This window comes from Camelus ferus, chromosome 25 (genome assembly GCF_009834535.1).
Source record: "Camelus ferus isolate YT-003-E chromosome 25, BCGSAC_Cfer_1.0, whole genome shotgun sequence".
Taxonomy (NCBI): domain Eukaryota; kingdom Metazoa; phylum Chordata; class Mammalia; order Artiodactyla; family Camelidae; genus Camelus; species Camelus ferus.
In genome coordinates, this window is record NC_045720.1 from 30,784,119 (window position 1) to 30,805,662 (window position 21,544).

Sequence of the window (21,544 nt, forward strand, 5' to 3'; positions counted from 1 at the left end):
CACACAACTGACCATCGTTACTTCTAACAATGGCATTTCCAGCCCCAATTTACAAAGGAGAAGGCCTGAGGTCATAAAGAAAGGACCTGGACACCCAAACCTGGGGTCTCCTGGCTCCTGAGGAGCGTGGTCACCCCCTCCCTCTTCCCCAGAGCAACCACGCTGCCTGCCCGGCTCTCCTTAACCCGGCTGCTCCACCCAAGTCCCCGTTCCCCCACAGTATTCTGAAACCGTGCCCCACGCTGCTGTATGTTAGGACTTACACAGTTTCTAGTAACTCAGCCTGAACTTGGAACATCTTACTACTTCCTCTTAAAGCCTCAGCTGGCCGTGCTGCGGGTTGAGGGGTCGTGTACAGAACCGCAGCCTGGAGAGAGGACAAATACTTTCAAGCTCATCTTTTCTGACCTGTGCTCTCGCTGCTTCAAGCCACTTTGATCTCTGTGAGATGCACACTCCTTCAGATGCTTGGTAGGCAGGCTGCCAAGCAATACAGTTTTAAATTCCTTTGCAAACAAATAAACAAGATACTCTTGAAAATCCTGCTCTGCAAAATTTCAGCTCTGAAGCTTCCTTTTTATAGATTTTTCCAAAGCAACTTATTTTTCAAACATTCGCAATATTTCGAAATACCCACCGCAATCTGCATCTCTAACTATACATCTGGCTGCTCGACCGTCACTAATCACTTGGAATCAGGCAGATCCGGCACTCTTACAAAAGAAAGAGGAAAAAGTGGGCTCCTCACTGAAGTTTACATGACACTTGCACGTTGCTCAAGTGCTTCCCAAACAAGAGCAGGCGTATGCAGTGTCTGTGACAGAGAAGGAGTGGGGGCTTCAGGAGGGTTGCCTGTTACTCCCTTCTGCAAGCAAACAGCGGCATGACCCCATCTTTGTGCTGACACCCCGCACACAGTCCCCTGTGGAATGATGCTTTCTTACAGCCACGAGGAGGCAGTTTCCACTAGAGGCAATGGAAGGTAGGGCTGGGGCGTTTGCTCAGGAGTAGTGATGCGGCAGGGCCTGGGATGGTGCGAGCCATGTTTGCACCAGGCTCTGGAGAGGGTATCCTGTTCTAGAGCCTCATGATCAGGGCAGGAACCAGAATGTGTGCCTTATCCTCTCTGAGCCCCAGCTTCGTCTGCAGAAAGAGAGACAGTCCACAACCACCCCCGGTCCCGGGCCTGGGCGCCGTGGCCTGCTGGCAGAGCCGCACACAGACGCCAGAGCCCCTGGGTCCCTCGGCCCCTTACCGAGCAGGCTGATGCCCAGCCGGGACAGGCCCTGCCGGAGCCCCTCGCCCAGGCTCTCCGGGAGATGGCGCCGCCACTCCTCCTGCCGGCTGTAGTGCTCCTCATCCAGCGAGAGCCGGTCCATGTTCCGGGCCAGGCTCGTGGCCAGGTTGGTGATGGAGGTGAGGGTACCTGAGGGCACAAGAGCGCACGGGTCGGCCTTCTGGTCACATGTATGGTGGCCCCGAGGTGAGGGGTCCCCGGAGCGCTGTGGGGGAGGGGGGGGACAGTAGAAGCACATCTGCCTTCTGGACGTGCCTGTGGAGAGTGACAGTGGCTTCCTCTTGGGCAGCATGAAACGACAGCCTTAAGAAAAGGAGGTGATGATGGACACTTGTTTACGAGGGTGATGGCCCTCCTCATGAGGGGTGGAACACAATCTCTGTTACCAGAAAAGTGCTTAAAGTCTCCGATGAAGTTATCACTCACTATCATCTGATGGTCAGGGCTTGGCTAAAATAGTTCAGAAGTCCATACTGAGGCCCAGTTTTGAAGGGTACAATTTGTCTGCTCTGATTTTAAAGGTTAAGGTTATGTTGCTGAATTTTAAACAGATTGTAAAGGAATGTTTCCACTTTCAGAATAAAATGTATTCCCTCCTTATTACTTCAGTCCTCGTAAAGGGAGATATTAAACTTTATTACGTGATATTCTGAGGCAGTAATTATTATGCCACAGAGACTATGTGTGATTTTGATATTCAGGATGTTAAGTGAAAAAAAGGCAAGGACAGTAAAAGGGAGTTAAGCATGTGAAAGCCACGACTCTGTCCGGTTTTCCCAAGGAAGGTACTTCTGCATCTTGCTCCAGACAATCATAACCCCCTCTAGGGAGTCCGCACAGATCATCTCCGTGAGCAGAACTGAAAGACATCAGTGGACATATCCTGAAGCTAATGAATTAGCTCATCTGTTTTTGGATGTCTACTTTCAAGAAGAAGTGGAAGATGTTGTTTTTGCAGCTGCATCTCTACCAGTAATCTGAAAAGAACAAAATCCATGTGCACACACACACTGACAAACCAAACAGATTTTGCTAAGAGAAGGAGAGGACAAGAGAAAAAAACATCCAGTGAGTCAGTATGCTAAAATTACCGCCAGGGTTCAGTTGAGCTGGTGCTCGTTGTCTTATTTTAAAATAAAAACAACAGAACCATAGAGATTCAAGTGTCAAGACTGAGAAATCCACCAGGGAATCATCTGTGAGTCCCCACAGCTCTGCCCGCAGCCTCCCGGGTGGCGGGGTCCGGGGCAGCGGTCCTGTCGTCGTCCACGGAATTTGGTCCACTGCTCTCGCCGTTCTCTTGCCAGCCCTGCTCGATGAATCCTGGGTTCTTCCATTTCAAGCTCCAGTTTCTTCTTCTGAGGCCTTCTAGAGACTTCTATAAGCTGCCTACTCATAACAGTTACAGCATAGTTCACAGTAAAAAGCCTTTTATGGGGGAGAAGGCCTTTGCCCTGTTTCCCCTGCCTCCTGCCGAGAAGAAACAGGGACTCAGATGGCCCTTGTTAGTTCCCGAGTCACTGCCAACCTGACCCGAATGTGGGCAAACAAACACACGGATGAAAGGAGAGCACGCTCTTTCTCGTGGGCGGCAGTCAGACTTCTGGGCTGGTGACCAGTCTTGGCCACAAGATGGCACTGTTTACGTGGCCTGCTAGGGAAAGGCTGGCTCCTTCACCTCCGGATCGGCTTCCCCATCAAAATATATCCGTATCCTTACAAAAGTTATGACAACTGTATCTACATTTAAAAAAATATGATGAGGCAACGCAGTGTAGGATTTCTGATGTTTAGCAGAAGTCCTGAACACCTTTAATATTTCTGTATTTATCACATGGAATAACAGTTGAGCCAATCCTGGTTTTCCCAATGGGAGGTTTAAAATTCTGCAGTTTCTGAAACATTTTCACACACTGCAGGCAAGGAGTGATCTGTTTAAAACATAAGACGTTATATATGAGCTTTGCTACAACTCCAACCTTTCACTGCCAGCTAACAAGCCAAACAAAGCTAGAGGCAAACTTAATTCACTGAAAACTGTAACACGGTCTTCAAAAATAAAAAACAAGACAGGGAAGGAAGGAAAATAAGGCATCGTTTACAAGGAACCCAAGTAGCTACCTTTGGAAATGTGCTTCACAAATGATGTCGTCCCTCTGGAAACTCCGCTCACAAAGGCTCCAGGGCCCCGGGTCAGCCCCTCGTACGGAAGCCGGAAGAAGTCGGCGATCCCGTTCCCAATGCTTCGCACCAAACTCGCCGGGCTGCCGAGGATTTCCAGGGATCCAACCACCCAGCCTGCGAGGGGCCAAGGGGAAGGGGTTACTGAAACCCTAAATACAGCCCTTTCAACATTTGGGAAAAGTGACCCATTTTCCCTGCAATTCATTTTTCACACTAGAATTGAGAATGTAATAAGCTCCTTTGGAGCCAAATATGGGAAATAACTCATTCACTGTGAATTCATAAATGGCAAACTTTCATACTTTATAAATCAAAGTGATCCTTCTGGCAGCCTCACAAATGGCTTTAATATGACTTCCCTGCCCAAGCCTCCCGTTCCTGCTAAAAGGGACCCGTGTACAGGGGACGGGCGCTCCCAGCCGCCCAAGGAAAGGCGGTCCCTTGGGCTGCAGGTGTTCGCAGGCTGGGAAGTCATCTTGAAAACCTCCTTGGGGAGCAGAGGCACCAGGATGAGGAAGAGACGCCTGGTCGGGGGAGGGGACCAGATGCTAAATGGGGTGTTGCGAAGGGGACACACAGTTCTGACAAGGATGGGGGAGTTACTTTTAATCTTTCCCAATCCTACCGAGCTGAGTGCTTCCCTTTGGAGTGGAGCTGGAGCCAGAGAAACGTCTCCCCTTCAACCCTAGCTTCAGTTGTGTAAACTCTGGTGACAGGGACATACTGATTAGGTTAGCGAGAGGGGCGTGTTTCCCGCGAACGTCCCTGGAGGGGAGTGTTGGATCGGGTTTCCTATTGGAGCCGGGGCTTGCCAGGAGCGGGTCTGCTCCAAAGCCTGAGTGCCGAGCGCACGGCCCTGTGGGAACGCGGCTGTGGTGTGGACCCCAGAGTGGCTACCCTTCCTCTCCCTCCCGGGGTGGGGGCTCAGAGCTCTAGCCCAGAGGACAGGAGGTGCCAGCAAGGATGGAGGGCTCAGGAGAGGATGATTCCAAACAGATAATTTCCTCTGGGAACACAGTAACCTCCCTAGCCTGGGGCCGAGCGCTTTAATGGGGAGGCCGCGGGGACAGGACCCATGCGGGAGCCAATCCTGCCTCCCCAGCAGGTTCTTGGAGGCCAGGCCTGTGACAGAGACCCGCCATCAAGTCATCCATCCCAGAGTGTGGGGAAGGTGTGGGTGCCAAGCCAGAGCCTTTACCAAAGGGTTCCCAGGCCCAGCCCTTGTCGGGAGGATGATTCTTAAATTCTGAGCCCACCTCTCTTCTCTGTGACGTTAGGAGGTAACACTAGGGTTCAGGTTAAAAGAGGGAATAATTTCTAGAAGATGAAGATTAGAAACGGGAAGGCCCTGTGGGTGCCAGGCATTCAACCCACTTCTCACAGCAACAGTGCAAGAACTCATACCTGCCTTCACATACATTCAGATTAGCTAGAGACTGAGCTTCTCCTGGGTCAGGCTCTGTACCAGGCACAGGGAACAGAGCCTAATCCGATGTGGTGTTGCCCTGTGTCCACCATCTCAAGGGCCGGCAGGAAGAGGAGGAAACTGCAGCTCAGAGGTTGGGTCAATTCTCACAATCTCCCCACTGGTGAGACACTTGGAGGGGTTTCCAAGCCGGGTTTACCTGATTCCAAAGCCCACCCTCCCTCCTTCGGGGAGCCCAGGCTGTACCCAGAAGGCTGGGTACCATGGAGGGTACGGAGATTTTCCCTTGGAGGGCCCTCTCTGGAGGTAAAAAAACAACAGATTCTCTTTAGACTGGAAAAGTTGAAAGGTTTGCCTGGAAGCAGAAGATTCGACTAGAAACATCTTATTTCCCCTTCCCTCCAAAGGTTCTATACAGAGATTAAAAAAAGGGAGAGTAGCTACTGCCAAGCAAAGACCACTCACTCTTCTATCTGTGGGCCCATTCAGGCCAGTGCGGCGGGCACGGAGTGCGAGGAAATGGGCCAGCCTCAGACCCCAGCCTGTCCCCCTGGACAGGAAGGTGAGGGAGTCTCTCCTCGGTTAGGATCGCTGCAGAGCTACTTCTCAGTGGCATCTGAGTTGGCCAGAAAAGGGCCAAAGCATCCAGGGGCATTCCTTCTTTAATTATTTCCCTTCAAAAGCAAATACAGCTTTTGCTTACTTGTTTGGAGATTTTGTTGAAAAAAAGGTGTTGGTCTGGCTTCCCATCAAACTAAGCCTTGGGGGTAAAGAGGGATGCCAGGAAATTACAAAGTCCACATTCTTGCCTTCAAATAGGGCCAGTTGTTACTCATTTCTAATTACTTTATTGTTAAAACCTCTACAAGTTACTTCCCTAGAAATGAGGTCAGGGTGTTTCAGACATCGAGGTCAGAAACCTTCTAAGTAAGTCCAATGGGTGAATCTTGACCCGTGTGAGATGTAGAGGCAACTGGTCCACTCCCAGGCCAGCCCTCTCCCGGCCTCTGCAGGAGTGCCAGTACATCCTCCTTATGACACTTCTACCCAGGGTGTTAGTAACCTCCTGCCATCTTCCCATTTGCAGCTCTTTCCAATCACTGATTTCCTCCAGATAATCTTCAGACTGTGTAGGCCTTGAGTGACAGAACTCCCAACAGGCCTAAAAAGTTGGCCCTCTATTTTAGAATTTCTTGTCTCAGCATCTAATGAGATTGGGACAACAGCTTGGAGGATTTTTAGGTGGATTACAAAAAATCCAAACAGAATGTTCTTGTGAAAGCTCATGAAAAACAAAACAAAGAGAGATTGTTGTTAGCACACGGGCTGCAGGGACCTAGTTCCTGGTGCCACAGCTGGAGTCTCTTACTCTGGTGGGTGCTCCCACACCTCAGCCTTATGTGATGACCAGATGGACAGGAGGCTGATTCCTTCCCAGGCTCCTGATCAGAGCTCAGTAGCTGACATGCCTGCTTCTCATGTTAAAAGCCAAAACTGCCCGAAAGAGAAAGCTCCTAATATACCCATCTATTAAATTTGAAATGTTTGTGGCTTATTTTTAAAGAATTTCTTAGCCAGAGGGTAATATTTTTTTCACTCTTGTACCAGCTATCAAAACCACAGTTCCGGCAGGGCGCTCTCCAGACCTCGCTATTTTCAGCTGGGAGTCCTGGGCAGCCCTCTTAACTCTGTGAACTTCATTGTGGAGACAGTGTCATCTTTCCAACGTGGCAACAGCATGGGTCAGCTGGTGCTACCAGGTTAACCTCACAGGGGAAGGCACTCACAAGTACCACGTGACAAAGGTCTCTCCTTTGTTATTTTCAGAAAGCAAGACCTCTGTGTTCTTTACCAGAAGGAATCGCAAGACCAGCTCCAGTTGGTTGGTGTTGGTTGCTTGAATTCATGGGAACTTGAGGAGCCAGATTATCAGAAGGAAACCATTTTAGAGTGAATTTAGCTCCAGAAGGGGTGCTCTGAAGCCAGTTACCATAGAGCATCAAGAGACAACACCCTTGGGCGCACAGCACACTCCATACGACATTCTGTACACACATTCAAGCCGCCCCCAGCAGACTCTGCCCGCTCAGGGCTACGGAGAGGCTGGGACACCCAATGCCTTCTCTTTGCCATCCGTCTAGACAGGGAGGGCCTCACGGGGTAGGTAGAAGGCTCTTTGTGCATCTGACGAGCACACAAATCCTCTGAATTTCTCACCTAGAGCTATTCATGGGCTGTAATGAAGAAAGCTAACAAGCCAGCACTGGATTCCTGTTAGGGCCAGGGGCTGAGGGCTGGGGCTGATTTTCCTGGCGGCACCCGTGCGTTCACACAGAGCTGGTGCCTGCGGGGAGCTCACAAAGCGCTGAATGGGATTGAAATTCTACGTTACATAACAGCCGGCATAGCAGTGACTATTGCTGGGTGTTCACGAAGTGCCAACCCAGATTCACTACTTTACCCCCTGCCATTTTATCCTGTCAGAAGTCTTAAAGCCCATTTTCCAGATGAGGACACCGAGACGTGGGAGGTTCAATAGCCTGGCCAAAGCCTCACAGCCGGCAGTGGCTGAGTCTAGACTAAAATCCACTGCTGTCTAACTGCCAAGGCCACGCTCTTCACTTCCCACTGTGTTGCTTCCCTCTGTCTTGAGGTCCGTGAGTCCACCCCGAAGCCTTTCCTTTCTGCTCGGGCTCCAGCCCATCACGGACCCTCAGCCCGTGTCCTCACCTGCTCTGAAGAGGGCCCCCGCAGCGTAGTGCATCGCCAGGGCGTGGACCAGCTGCCTGGCCGTGGTGAAGATGGGGCCTCTTTCAAACACGGAGAAGGAGAGCGGCGTGTGGTCGGAGGCTATGTACAGCTTGAGGGATGCGTGAATGCTGACAAGGAGATTCACCGGCTGTATCACCAGCTTCCGTAACGTCACGGGATTCACCAAGGCCCTGGCATGCTGCCTGACCTGCACGGGCAGCCCCTGTTTCCCACCTGAGAGCCTCGTGGCCTGACCAGCTGGGCAGCTGCTAGGGAGGTAGGTCTCAAACAAAGTTTTGATGTAGTAGACAAAGGTATCTTCCACATATAACCGGGTGGGTTTCAATTCAAAACTGAACTCATTAATATCAAATAAGAAGCTCTTGCCCTCAGTTAAGGTGAGGCAAAGTTTGATAAAACAATTTTTCTTGTATTCTTCCAAATCTTTGCTGGATACAAGGAGATTCTGCATCTTGAAACAGTGAGCAGCTTCTGCCTTCTCCCCCCGGCAGACCAAGACAGCAAAGTGGAAACTGGACTTGTCGTACAGCTGGTTGTCCACCTGCAGGTCCCCACAGCAGACCTCGACACAGTAAAGGTGGAAGAGGGCTGCGGCCGTCTCTTCCCCAGGGAGGTGACCAGCCCCTGGGGTCATCTGGAGAAAAACATTGTCCAGTGTGAGTCTCAGAAGTTCAGATGATGCTTTGTGGTGGGTGAGGTCATCAAACACCGCCAGGCTCAACTGGGTGATGAACATTTTAAATGTCACGATCTTCTCCAGAGTTCTAGAGGAGAAAGGGAAGAGAACATTAGCCTCCCCTTGCTTTTTTTTTCTTTCTTTCTTTTCTTTACCTCCCTCCCTCCTCTCTAATTTCTTATTTTCTAATGATAGCGCCTTATTAAGCACCTCCTGATGTCCCATCAGATTCTCATAAGAAACAAACAAGAACTTAACTTTCAGTACATCGTGTCTGGACAGAGCCCATCACACTCCAGCAGTACTGGGAAATGTTTCCAATGGGACTATTACAAGTTCTTGTGTTTCTGTATCATATTTCCCTTATCAACACGAGATTTTTATTCCAAAATCCCTCTTGTTCTTTGTGCACTAATTCTCTGTCGTGATTGTCACAAGGCAAAAAGTCATAATAAAATAACCAACATGCCTTAAACTGGAAAAGAAAAGCAAGCAGAAGAACACTGACCATGAATTCCCACCACAACGGCCCAGCTACCAGCATCTCAGGTCGTGTTCTCTGCTCTCCCTGCCATTTTCAGAGCTGAACTGCCCAGGCTCTGGTCTCTGTGAACCCCTCTACCGTGCGCTAAATCACTGTGCTCTTGCCCTCTTCAAGGTCATCTCTCCAGCAAGGCACCCCTATTTTTTTCCTTCACTACTAGCAGCTTATAAACATGCTGTTATTCTCCTATCTTAAAAAATCCCTCTTGTAATTCCCTTTCCTCCTTTACCTACTACACATTTTCCTGATCACCTATATATAAAAACTCCAAAGCATTTTCTATACGGCATCCCCTATTCCTTGCCTTCCATTTTCTCTTACCCTTACACCAAAGGAGGCTTCTGCCCCCTCCGGTGTATTAAAGTGGTTCTCATCAAGGTCCCCAGTGACTTCTGTGTGGCTAAGCCAAATGACTGGCTTTTAGTTTGCGGCTATCTGATGTGGTCAAATATTCCTCCTTCTGGAAACACTATCTTTGCACTTCTGCTCTCAGCTCTTCCATGTCTGGTCACTCATCCTCATCACCTATGTGCCTCCCCACTCTTCTCTCTGGCCTCCTCAAGTTCAGGTGCCCAATGTTCAGCCCTTGGTCCTCTTCTCCTCCCATTTCCACTCACTCCCCTTGGAGATTTTCACCCAGTCCCAGGGCTTGACATGCCATCTATATGCTGATGACTTCCAGAGTCACATATTCAGCTTAGAACTCCCTGTGAACGCCAGTCTTATGTATCTAACTGCCCATCCACACAGTAGTCACTGTATGTCTAAAAGACATTTCAGGTGGTCATGTCTGTAGTCAAACTCTTGATCTCACCCTCAAACCCACAGATAGTCTTTCCCATCTTCGTTCAGGACAACCACATCCTACTGGTTGCTCAGATCAAAACTTTAGGAGTCCTCTTTGACGTCTCTATTTTCAACCCTTATCCAATGTGTCAGGGAACTCCCACTGGCTTTTCCTTAAACATATATCCAGAATCTGACCATTTCTTATCACTTCCACTGGTAGTGTGGTCCAAGCCATCAGTACCTCTCGTGTGAATAACTGTATTAACCTCCTAACTGGTCTCCCTGCTTCCTCCACCTTTGCTTCTCCATAGTCTACTTCAAAAGCAGCCAGTGGTCTTCTAAAATTTAGGTCAGAGCACGTAACTTCTCTGCTCAAAAAGCTCCTATGACTTCCCCTTTTCACTCAGAATTAAAACTAAGCCCTACACAACATGTCTCCTCCTTCCAGCACGTACTTCCCAGACCTCAAGCACTGCTCCTTTCACGTTCCCCCACTGCACTTGGCCCACATTGGCCTCTTCCCTGGTTCTCCAATTTGCCAGGCATGCTCTCCTGACCTTGGAACTGGCTGTGCCCTCTGTCTAGAGAGCTCTCGCCCCAGACAACCACGTTCCTAACCCTCTTGCTGCTTTCATGTCTTTGCTCAAGTGTAAACTTCTTGGTGAGGCTTACCTACACCAGTTTTTCAAAACCACGCTCTTTCTGCTCCTATGCCCTGGCATTCCTGGTCCTTACCAGGCTCTGTTTTATCCTTGCTGAATGCCAACCTTCTACTGAACCATAAAATTTCCTTTATAAATTAATGTTTATTCTCTATTTATTCCACACCTATGAGAATGTGGTCTCCTCAGGAGCTGGGATTTGGGACTTTTAGGTCACTGATGTATCCACAGCCCTAGAACAGCACTGGCATCCAGGAAGCACTTGAAAAATATTTGTTAAATAAATGAATTAAGAAAATACGAGTAAACACTTGTACCTTTCCTACTTTGACCACAGAGTGTATAGATTGTTGCTACTATCATTAACAATGCCCTACTAATGCCCTAGATAAAACATTTCTGAAATTGTGTGGGCTTGAAATTTTGTGTTATACAATTAAAAATTCCCCCGTATTTATTTATTTATTTTAAATTGAAGTACAGTTGGTTTATAACGTTGTGTTAATTTCTGGTGTACAGCATAGTGGTTCAGTTGTGTGTGTGTGTGTGTGTATTTCTTTCCATATTCTTTTTTGTTACAGTCTATTACAAGGTATTGAATATAGTTCCCTATGCTATACTGTAGTACCTTGCTGTTTATTTTATATAAAGTAGTTGTGTTATGCAATTTAAAATTTAGCCTCCAGCCTTATTACAGTATTAATTTTTTACAAATACTTCTGGGCAAAGGAAACAGTCTGTCCAACCTATTTGAAATATGATAAATTCAAATTAATAATAATTTGGCAAGGTCCAAAGTAAGGAGTTCTTAACCACATACGAAAAGCAAGAAACTAAAAAATAAAAGACGGCTTAAACAAATGTATGAAAGTTGATATCACTAGTTTATATTTTAAATAATTTGAATGATAGTCATTTTTATGATTATAAAATTCTTATAGAAATTAAAATACAGAAAATTATTAAATAACCACTTACAACTGCACATCTATTAAAATTTTTCATTCTTTTCTTTTCAGTGGAATTTCAGAGGAATGTTTTCTGTGAGAATGTGTGTGCATACATGTACTTATGTGTATATATGTACATATAATTAGGATACATATATATTCAATTTTATATTTTGTTTGCTTTATTTTAGATTTATTGTATGTATTTTTCTATTTCACTAAAATCCTACAAGCCTCTTTTCTGTGGAAATACCATTTATGATACATTAATGTATCCTTTATGCCCCTACTGATGGGATTTGTACTCTGAATATTTTGCCATTATAATTAGCAATGTGATAATTATCTCTTGGCATACCTTTGCCTATTTCCCTAATGACTGCTTTAACTCTTAAGCTCTTAAAACTCTTAAAAGTGGAATTTCCAAGCCAAAGGGATTTTAAAGTTCTTACTATATATTGCTAAAGTGCTCTCCAGAAAATGGTTAACAACTTACACTTTTACTAGGACTGTATATGATGGAATATCATGGTTAATATCTCATTTAAATTTGCATTTCTTTGATTACCTGTGTTTCCTCTTCCTAGAATTTTCTGTTCATGCTTTTTGTCCTTATTTAATTTTTAGAAGGAGGGACTATCTTTGTATCATACCTACTGAATTATATGAGTTGTTTTAAAATAAGGATATTAACTCTGGTTCACATGTCTAAAACGTGATGGCGACATTCAGGTTGAAGAGGGGAAAATGTGGTTCTAAGAGGTGAATTTATTTTTGTTGTAGCTCTAACTGCTAAATCTGATTACCAATTACCAGGTTGTGCTGTGGATACAAAAGTATGAATTTGCATTTCATGCTAATGATAATGTATAATTCTAAGATGCATGTCTCAGTTTGTAAATCAGTTTGTTAAACTTTCTACAGAAGAACTGGAAGCGGTACCCACGCAAGATGATATATTGCTTCTTATTATCGGTGTCATTTAATGTTAGTAACCACATCCTTATGGAGTCCACAACAATTAACCAAAAGCTTCAATGTTATTTTCAGGGATGATGAGGAATGGTAAACAGTAAGCTGACAACTTTAACACAGGAAACTTACCATGCTGGTACTGGGATAATAATGAAGCCTACCTGTTGGTATTAGTTAAAATAGGTCCAGCTTTTCCTTCTGGGGCCACAGTGATGAAGGCTGTGCCACATCGGTGGGCAATGTCCACATAGACATAGCCAAAGCCAGTCAGAAACACAACCTGCAAAAAGTATTCAAAATCTGATTGAAAAGAAATAAAAGATGCTATTGAAATGGCTTCTGATGTCTTAAGTTCTGATTCAATACCACAAACACTTCCTGGTTATATTTCCTTTATAACCATTTTTACAGGCTATTCCGCTGACTTGGAATGAGAAAAAAAATCAAATCCAGATTTTTCAATATCCAGCTGTAAGGTTCACAGAAAAAAAAAGATGGATGACGGGGCATGAGTATCTTCATTCTCTGCTCTCTGGAATTGGCAAATAACTCTACAAGGGCTGGAGTCCCGCCATGGGCGAGCTTTACGTGTGCGTATGAATCTCTGGGGGGGAAAACCCCCTAAAACTCAAGATTTGAAATGCAATGTGCAAAAAACTTGCAGGCTCTTGAGTATTGACTTACTGCCACAAGGATGCCCTTCTATGCTGGGGACACCTGAAAACCACCAACAGGACATGCTATAATCCCCTCAAGGTCCCTCATATAACTGTAACAAGAATGTCAGATAACTTCATTTGCTTGGAGTCAAAATTAATTTTTCTTCCATGAGAAGGTGGACTAAGACCTAGAAAAAAAAGTTCTATCTCAGAAGCCAGGTGCCAGGCCAGCAGAACAGATGTCCTTTCAGCATTAAATACCGATGGTGCTTAAATGGATAAATATTTGAAAACAGAACAGAACTATTTGAAAAACAGCTCCAAGAACACCATGTTCACAGCCAGCATTACCTGAGGTTAAGGGCAAGAACCTCCCTGTGTTTGGGAACGTTGATCCTGGTGATTTGCAATACCAATGCAGGCCAAGTCTGGGCCCTTTATTATTGTTAGGACAGCAAATAAAAGAAGAAAGAACTGAAAATTCCTGGGTGAGGGAACAAAGCTAGATGTCCACCTGGCATGTAATGAATGTATTCTAATTCTGACCAAATGAAGAGGTACCAGGAGTCTGTGATTCTCACTCCTGGATGTGACTTCAAGACCACTGGGCTTCTTTCTTGAATAATGGCTCCTCCATCAGAAATCCTGACCATCTTCAGCATCCAGGGCACCCGGAGGTCATCTCTGCCTCTTCCCTGTCTTCATCTCCCGCTCTGCCGGCTCCTGCACTAGCTTTTTCATTCTGCAGCCATCGAATGCTGTAGCTTATTTAGGCCCCTGTCTGCCCCTCGGCACCCTCTGTGCAGAGAACATGCCTTCCCCCATGAAAGCCCTTTCCAAATCCTCTGTATCTTTGCACCTATAGGTAAGAACACCTTATACCAGGAAGATAATTCTCTAATTTTTCTACTCCTTTCCTTAGCTTGATACCTACTCGTACATTTCTAAAAATAATTTAACCATACTTCTGTTTGATGACAAATCTTATTGTATGTATTACAGTCACTGGTTTCTATCACAGATTCAATCACTAGATTGTCAACTTCTTAAGGGCAGGAGTGGAGTCCTTTTGTATTCGCTAGTGGCATGTTTCCCAAACGGATTGTTTTGCAAAAGTATCTGTTTCAGAAAACTCTGTTTCCTGAATTTGCTCCTTTGTTCCAAGATAAGAATTGAACTGACTATGATAAAATGTGGAATGCAGCCAACCTGAAAAACGGCTCAGCTCACGAATCTAAAACAAAACAGGTACTCTCTGAGAGACACTCACATTTACAAAAAGCTATGATTTTTACAAAAAGTATGATATGTAAAGGAAATTGATCGGTTTTTTACTAGGCTTACAGACATGGGATTATTCATCTGACACAAATCTTTGTAAGGTCCTATGTTCCCATCCATATTCCCTTCTCTCGAGGACTGTCTGTAATTTCAGAGCATTCTCCGGGGTTTTAGCAGACAGTGTTAGAAACCAGAACTACCACCCCTCCCAAGAGGGAAGGAGGTGATCAGAAGAGGGAAGTACGTATTGTTCTGCTCAATCTCAAAGCGATCTGGAGGCAGTATGAAGTGAGGACACTTGGACTTCCTAAGATCGGAAAGGTAAGGCAAGCTGATTGTTTCTGTTAACTGCTCAGGGGACCTTGAAAGCAAGCAAAGCAACCCAAACCTTTAAGGTACTTCTTCTGGCCAAAAACGTAGACTCTGGAGAGAAATTCTGCAGAGTGCCCCTTTCACTCACGACTAGAACGGAAGAAACCCAGACCTTAACTTCTGGTGCCTATTCTTAGTTCTTTCCGCATGTGGAGAAACAACTTATAACGTCAACCATTTTGTACAGTGTGAGCTTTAGGGATTAGAGAGTTAGGTACCTAAGTGCCAGAGGAACTGGGCACCTAAACCCAGGTCCCCCGGAAATTAAAATCAGTCCTTGTCTTGGTCTCATGTTTGATCATTTAATCATCCAATCATTTATTGGATGTTTAAAGCCAAGTTCACAAATAATGAAATAAGAGCTAGCAGTTCCAGGGTAGAGATGTATAAAATGCTTCTCCCCCTTAGGGTGTTAACTACCAGAGTCTTCAGTATAAGTTTGTGAGGGCAGCAGTTTTGTGTGCATTTTCTTCAGTATTTATAACCAGCGCCTCGTGCTCAATGAAGATCTGAATGGACATCATCTCGATGTGGTTCCTGTGGTAGAGACTTCCAGTGTCCACCAACGTCGAGCTGCCCTCTCCTTCTCAGCGGGGAGTGGGGTTATACTCCCTGCCCCACTGCTGTGGCAACGTGACTAGCTCTGGCCAACGGGCTGAGGGCAGAACTGACAGATGTCAGTTCTAAGCCAAAGCATAAACGCGCCAGCCTTCTCCCCTGCTGCAGAGACGGAATAAAGGCTTTATGTTCCGTATCACTGGTGGGCCGCATCCAAGCAGATGCCTGTTCTTTGAAATAGTTCTATTGGAACATAGCTATGTTCGTGTATTTACATACTGACTCTGTCTAATAGCAGAGTTGAGAACTTGTAAAGAGACTATGGAGCCTGCAAAGCCTGAAGTATTTACTATGTAGACCTCAAAGAAAAAGTCTGCTGACTCCTGTTCTACGTAGCTGTGGTAGACTGTTAGACAGTCACGGAATTGCACATCTCAGGATCCATGCCCTTGTTTAATCCCTTCCCATAATGACACAAAGCTTGGCTTTGCAACTTTCTTCAGCTAACGGGATGTCAGCAAGCACGAGACAAGAAGAGGCATGATACAGCTTGCTTTTCGAGGTTTATCCTCTTGTCAACCATGCAAGGAAGCCTGGTCTAGTTTCCCTGCGAGGGAAGGACCACATGGTAGGAGAGCTGCCCAGACTTCCCAGCTGAACTCATCCCTAGCCAACCCCCCTCTTGAATGCAGCTGCGTGAGTGATCTCAGGTTCATCATGCAGAAACATCACCCAACCAGACCCTCCAAATCACTGCTGTTTCAAGTCTCCATGCTTTGGGGTGGTTTGTTACAATGGGGCAATGGAAGATGATGGAGCCTCCATCAACCTGGGTCCCTGTGTGACCATGCAGAACAGAGCCCCCTGGTGACGAGCACTGGCCATGCAGCACGAGCAAGGAGGAAAAGCTAGGATGAGGGCCGGGCAGCATAATGCAGCCTATACTGACAGAGAGAGATACTGGTCACAGTAGGGTTCCAGCAAAAACCTAAAATACGACTCCTTGGCTTAATGGTAGGCAGTAGAAATTGCTATTGAAAGCTACAAGAATGGGAACTCATGTTACAAAGCAGCAAGACACTCAGTAAAACCACTGTCTGAGATGACTTGAGAGGTAGATTGTACACCTAATAGATTTATTTGTAGCTCTAGAAGATGAGGTTTGAAAACAAAATATTAGCAGTGTGTGTTGGCTGCTGCTGGCTGCGCCTGGCAACGTATTATGAAGAAGACATGAGCTCAGGAAAGAACTAGCCAGTTTGCAAATAAAAATTAAAGAGAAGAAAGAGATTCCAGAAATTCAGGGCTCTGCAGAGTTAGAAACGCTTTCAAACCCCAAACAGCCAGAGATAAAATGTAGTCTTTGGACATGCTGAGGGCCACGTATAGGCATCCCGCTCACTGCTAAAACTCCTTAACTGTTTCAGTAACCGAGAAAAAAGTTTAGATGGAGAGTATAACTTTGCCACACAGGCTGTTTTAAATTCAGACAGAGGTAGGGAAGCAAGATAGCACAGAAAATATGTCTTAAGAACTAAGGATGTGGTTATTAGCATGTGGGATTCTCTGGAATCAAACAGATAAGAAGTCCACCGAGTTCTGGAGAAATCACTATTGCCTAATTAATTCACGAACATGGACTAAAGGAGACTGGGATTGACTAGGGCTCAATACGCCTTCAGATGTGGCCGAGGAAGCCCTCGGAGGGTAAACCAGGGACTGGAAGAATGATGGTAAAAGAGTGCTTCCACAAGCAGCGAGAGGGCCTGAAGACTGCTCCCAGCTTCCAAGGTGTGCCCGCAGGGCGTGCGGGGAAACTTCAGAACTGTCATGGACAAGAGGCTGGGTATGCCTCTCATTCCCCCTTTTTCTAATTTGGAGGAGTTACCACCATTCTCTTGTCCTGTCATTTGGCAGGGGGCTGATGGGATCATAGGTCTCCAGATGAAAACAAGTCACATCCAGACTCAGAGAGCACCACTCAGAAGTATGCGATTTCCAGTGGGATGTGGTGACTGGTTAGAACCCTGGGGAGATTTGTTCTGTTGTGTTTGGGGCGGCAGTGTGGGGGGTGGAGTGGAGAATGAAGTGAATGATTAATGGCCGAGTGGATTATTTTTTTTGGGTTGTTTGTTATTACAGTATAAGCTAGTCAGTCCTGATGGATGCTGTCGTGTAGTTGTTTTTCACTTTCTTCGCGTTGGTAGTGTGAGGGTGTGCGTGGAAAGCTACAGGCGACATACAGTAAGAGAACTCAGATCAGTAAGTAAGCACTTAGACAAGAAAAACTTTGAAGCCTAGGTCCTGCCTTCTACATAGTACATTATCTTTTCCTACAATTACCAGCAAGAACAGTGTAATATGACCTGTGCTTTGCTGTATATTCAGCTATCTTTATTAAAATGGTTATTTACTATATTTACAGCCAACAAACAATATTTTAAAAAATTTATACCAGTTTAATTTTACAGAGTAAGTAAGTTACAAGGTGATGCCTAGGAAGTAACTGAAATTCTTGAAAGTCCATCTCTCTTCCTTTCTCTCCCATTCCCCCCACCCCACACCCCCCCTGCACCACTCCCTCCAGGCAATATGTGACAATCCAGGGATAACCAAGAGGGAGTTAGAAAGCATCCCAGTGCTGCGGCTGAGTTACGGAACAGGTATCCCTGTTATTAAGAGGCCTTAAGCTGCACACTCCTCCAGTTTGTACTAATTTCCTCTTCAGCTGGTCTTCGTTCCCATTATAGTGTCTCTTGTTGGACTTCATCACTCTCCAGTTCTCCCTCTACCCGACTCATCTCACCCCGACCCCCTCACATTTTCACTTCCTTGTTAATGGTTAATTTTATGTCCACTTGGCTGGTCATGGGGCATCCAGATTAAAACATTATTTCTGGATGTTTCCAGGGGAGATTTGCATTTGAATGTGGGTGGGCATCACCAATTCATTGAGGGCCGGAGTAGAACAAAAGGTGGAGAAAGAAAGAATTTGCCCCCTTTTTGTCACCTCTCTGTTTGAGCTGGGACATTTCATTTCATCTTCTTCTGCCCTTGGACTGGAATTTTACGCTATGGGTTTCCCGGGTTTCCAGCATGTCTCTAGCAGATTGTGGGATGTCTTAGCCTCCATAAACTGATTTAATCACATGGCAGTCAGACATTGCATTTGTTCTGCTGACTTTCTGCAAAAATTCATAAAACATTTCACCCTCTATTTGGGTAAGGAATAAATATAAAATTTACTTATACCTCCAGATCAAACAGTTTGTTAAGGAATGTTTTAAGAAGGCAAAGCATGGTACAGAAGAATTCAAGACTCAGACTTTGAAGGGAGGAAGAGAGTTCCACATGATTGAAGTCTGACCTGCAGAGGGAGGAAGGAAGGGAGTGAGAGGAGCTTTCCTGGTCGCAGGGAGTGGTTTGTCTTCAGCAGTCCAGTGGGCTGGAGAGGCTTTTCTGGGCTGGCCCTGTGTTTTAGCAATCACTTTGGTGGAAGTCGTGGAGACAGATTTGAGGGCAGGGAGGTGATAACAGAGAGACCTTTTAAGGGGCTACTGCTAAAATCTGAGAGAGAGAGAGATGATAAATAAAAGGCCTGAGGTAGACCCTGGTCACAGAGAGAAGGGGCAGACACAGAGACACTTCTGAGGAATTTCTACCACAACCTGGTGACTTACTGGATGTGCAGGGGAAGAGAGAGAAAGACAGGCTTGGGACCTAGACAGTCCTGGGTTTGAATCCCAGGTCCACTTGCTCTGTGCAAGTTAACCTCTCCGAGCTTCAGGAAGCATTCACCTTTATGAGATGTGATGTGGACTAATGACAATATGTCAAGTGCTTGACATAAAGCAGGCAGTCCATACAAATTTATATCAATGTTGTTTAAAGTTTTTATACTGGGAAAACAGTGACGACATTAACTGAAGTACAGACTCTAGGAGAAGCTGGCTTGTGGAATGGAAAAGGGTCACTTTGGTTTCAGACGATGGCGATGGTTTGAGGTGGCTGTAGGTCTTTCAAGCGGAGATGTCTGGCGGGTGGCTAGAAGTAGAGATTTGAGCTTGGGAGGGATGTGGGGGCCAGAAATAGACATCTGGGAGTGATGGGGTGATAGTTGGTAGCTAAAGCTCTGAGATGAATTAGATCTCTCAGAGGGGAAACAAAGGGGGGACGAATTTCTAAGATGATCAAGGTAGAAAAGATTGGACAAAGATGAGAAGAAAACAGCAGACATTCTGGGTGTATTATTCCCTCTGTATACTTATTGAAAAGTATTTCAGGGAAATCCCTACTCCCAAGTATCTTTGGTAGCAATGGGGACTCAACCAGAACAAACTGGAAACACACAGGAGACTCTAGACCAGGCCACTTGGCAGATGTTGGAAGTGGGTGCCAACTTGCTGATATCTCTTCTGGCCCTGATCTGGGGTGTGAGGGAGAGAAGTAAGCAAGAAGCCAAAACATCTGCACTACACATATGCTAAATCAGGTACTCACTTGGATCAGTACCTTCTTCTCTCTGTAAGAATCTGGGGACTGGGGCTAATGAGAGCTCTGAAAATGACTGCATGCTCTGGAAGCATCAGTGCTCAGGCTTCCTCCTGTCTGATCTGCACCAAATGGACCGATGACACATTGGAGTCCTGGCTCCTCAAGGCATTTACTGAAGTGTCTCATGATGCTCTTGTAAGCAAGATAAGAAAAATATCTTATACAGTAGAGATTAAAAGTGCTTTTAGATGCATTTTCTTATTTAAGAAATGTGGGCTAGATGACAGTAGAGTTTGGTGCATTAGTGGCTGATTGAACCCATGCATTAGGGAAGTGTCTGGTGATTCACCAGTATGTAGACCTTGGACTTGTCCTGTTCAATGCATTTATTAATGACTTGGATGAACACATAGACTGCATGCTTACCACATCTATAGATGACATAAAGCTACTAGGGATTCTTAATATGTTGGATGACAGCATCACAATTTTTTAAAAAAGTGATTTCAACAAGTAGACTATGCCAATAGCAACAAGATTTAATTTATTGGGGATAAATGTAAAGTCCTGTCATTGGGTTCAAAAAGTCAACTATACAGCAAGTCATACGATAAAGACCTGGGGGATGTGGCTGACCACGAGTTCAATAATAACAAACAGTCTGAACTTGTTAATAAAAAGCTAACTCAATCTTCTACTTTATTAATGGAAGCATAGGGAGGTAATAGCTGGTTAGACCACATTTGGAATACTGTGTGTAATTCTGGCTGCCAGATTTTTAAAAGGGAACAGAACACGCTAGTGTGTTCAGACAAGGGTAACTGTGGTGATGGGTCTGGAAATCACATTTACTGAAGGAATGATTCAAGGAACCAGAAATGTTTGGCCTGGATAAGGGAACACTTAGAGAAGATGTTGAAGCTGCCTTCAAATAACTGTAGTGCGGCTGTATTAAAGGGGAAGAAAACATTCTGTGATGCCCCAGAGGGCTACACAAGGAAGGATGAATGGATGCTACAGACAGAGCTTTTGGTTTGATACAAGCAGAAATTTTCTCATAGTCCCTGCTGGAATAAGCCATGACTGGTACCCTGGGAGTCTTCCGAGGTGGGATGTCATGGAGGGGACTCTTGTTTTAGGGAAAAGGGGAAATCAGAAAATCTCTTCTAACCTGTGCTTTCACTGACTTTCAGGTAGCAATGTCTGTAGCCAGGGCAGGACTCCACATGGCAGTGACCTCAACTTGGTGGAGGAAAGACAAGACCAAGCCACATGTGCGCAGACCCAGGTTCCAGCCTGATGCTACTTAATTAGAAAGAACCCAGCGGATTACTCTTTAAGCCTCAACCCTCTCATCAGTAACGTAAACATCAAAATTACTGCCCTGACTATCTTAGAATTTTTGCAGTGATCAAAGGCTCTGTGTTAGGACTTACTACTTGACCGCATTTATTTAGTTACTCAGGTGCCTTGAAGGTGGGAATTACACATTATTCGGGGCAAGGGTTTGGCCTTTGATAGGTTCTCAGCAAAAGCCTGTTGAATAATTGAAAGAATGGGGACTGTCAGACGTGAAAGCGCTCTGTAACGATACAGAGCTCACTGGAGAAGAAAACAGCTGAGGCTGACCTGGCTAAACACTTCTGCTAAGGGTCAAAGATCATGAGAATTTACTGGATCTTCGTAGAAGAGAAATTACTGGCAAAGGGAACGTTTTAATCTGCTTTTTGGGGTTCAAACTGCTCCTTCTTTGGCTCAGTAACTGCTTTTCATGAATAATTCAATCACTTTCCATGGCTCCTAAGATAAAAATGGAAATCCTTGATTGGAGCGACAGGATCTTGCCAGGTTTGGCCTTGAATTGCCTCACTGGCCTCCTCTCCCTCCCCCTCTTCCTTCCTCTGG

At 45.6% G+C, this 21,544-nt stretch overlaps 1 protein-coding gene across 8 annotated transcripts in view; it reads right to left on the minus strand.

Moving 5' to 3' along the window:
• VPS13B (vacuolar protein sorting 13 homolog B) overlaps positions 1-21,544 on the minus strand; it is a 627,764-nt gene that overhangs the window by 13,257 nt on the left and 592,963 nt on the right. For 7 of the 8 annotated variants that reach the window (XM_032468222.1, XM_032468224.1, XM_032468221.1 and 4 more), the window contains 4 exons: positions 12,437-12,555; positions 7,638-8,443; positions 3,419-3,595; positions 1,256-1,426 (listed from right to left, as the gene is read on the minus strand). In XM_032468222.1, coding sequence (XP_032324113.1) covers positions 1,256-1,426; positions 3,419-3,595; positions 7,638-8,443; positions 12,437-12,555 — 1,273 coding nt within the window. The other variant, XM_032468225.1, reaches the window with a different exon arrangement.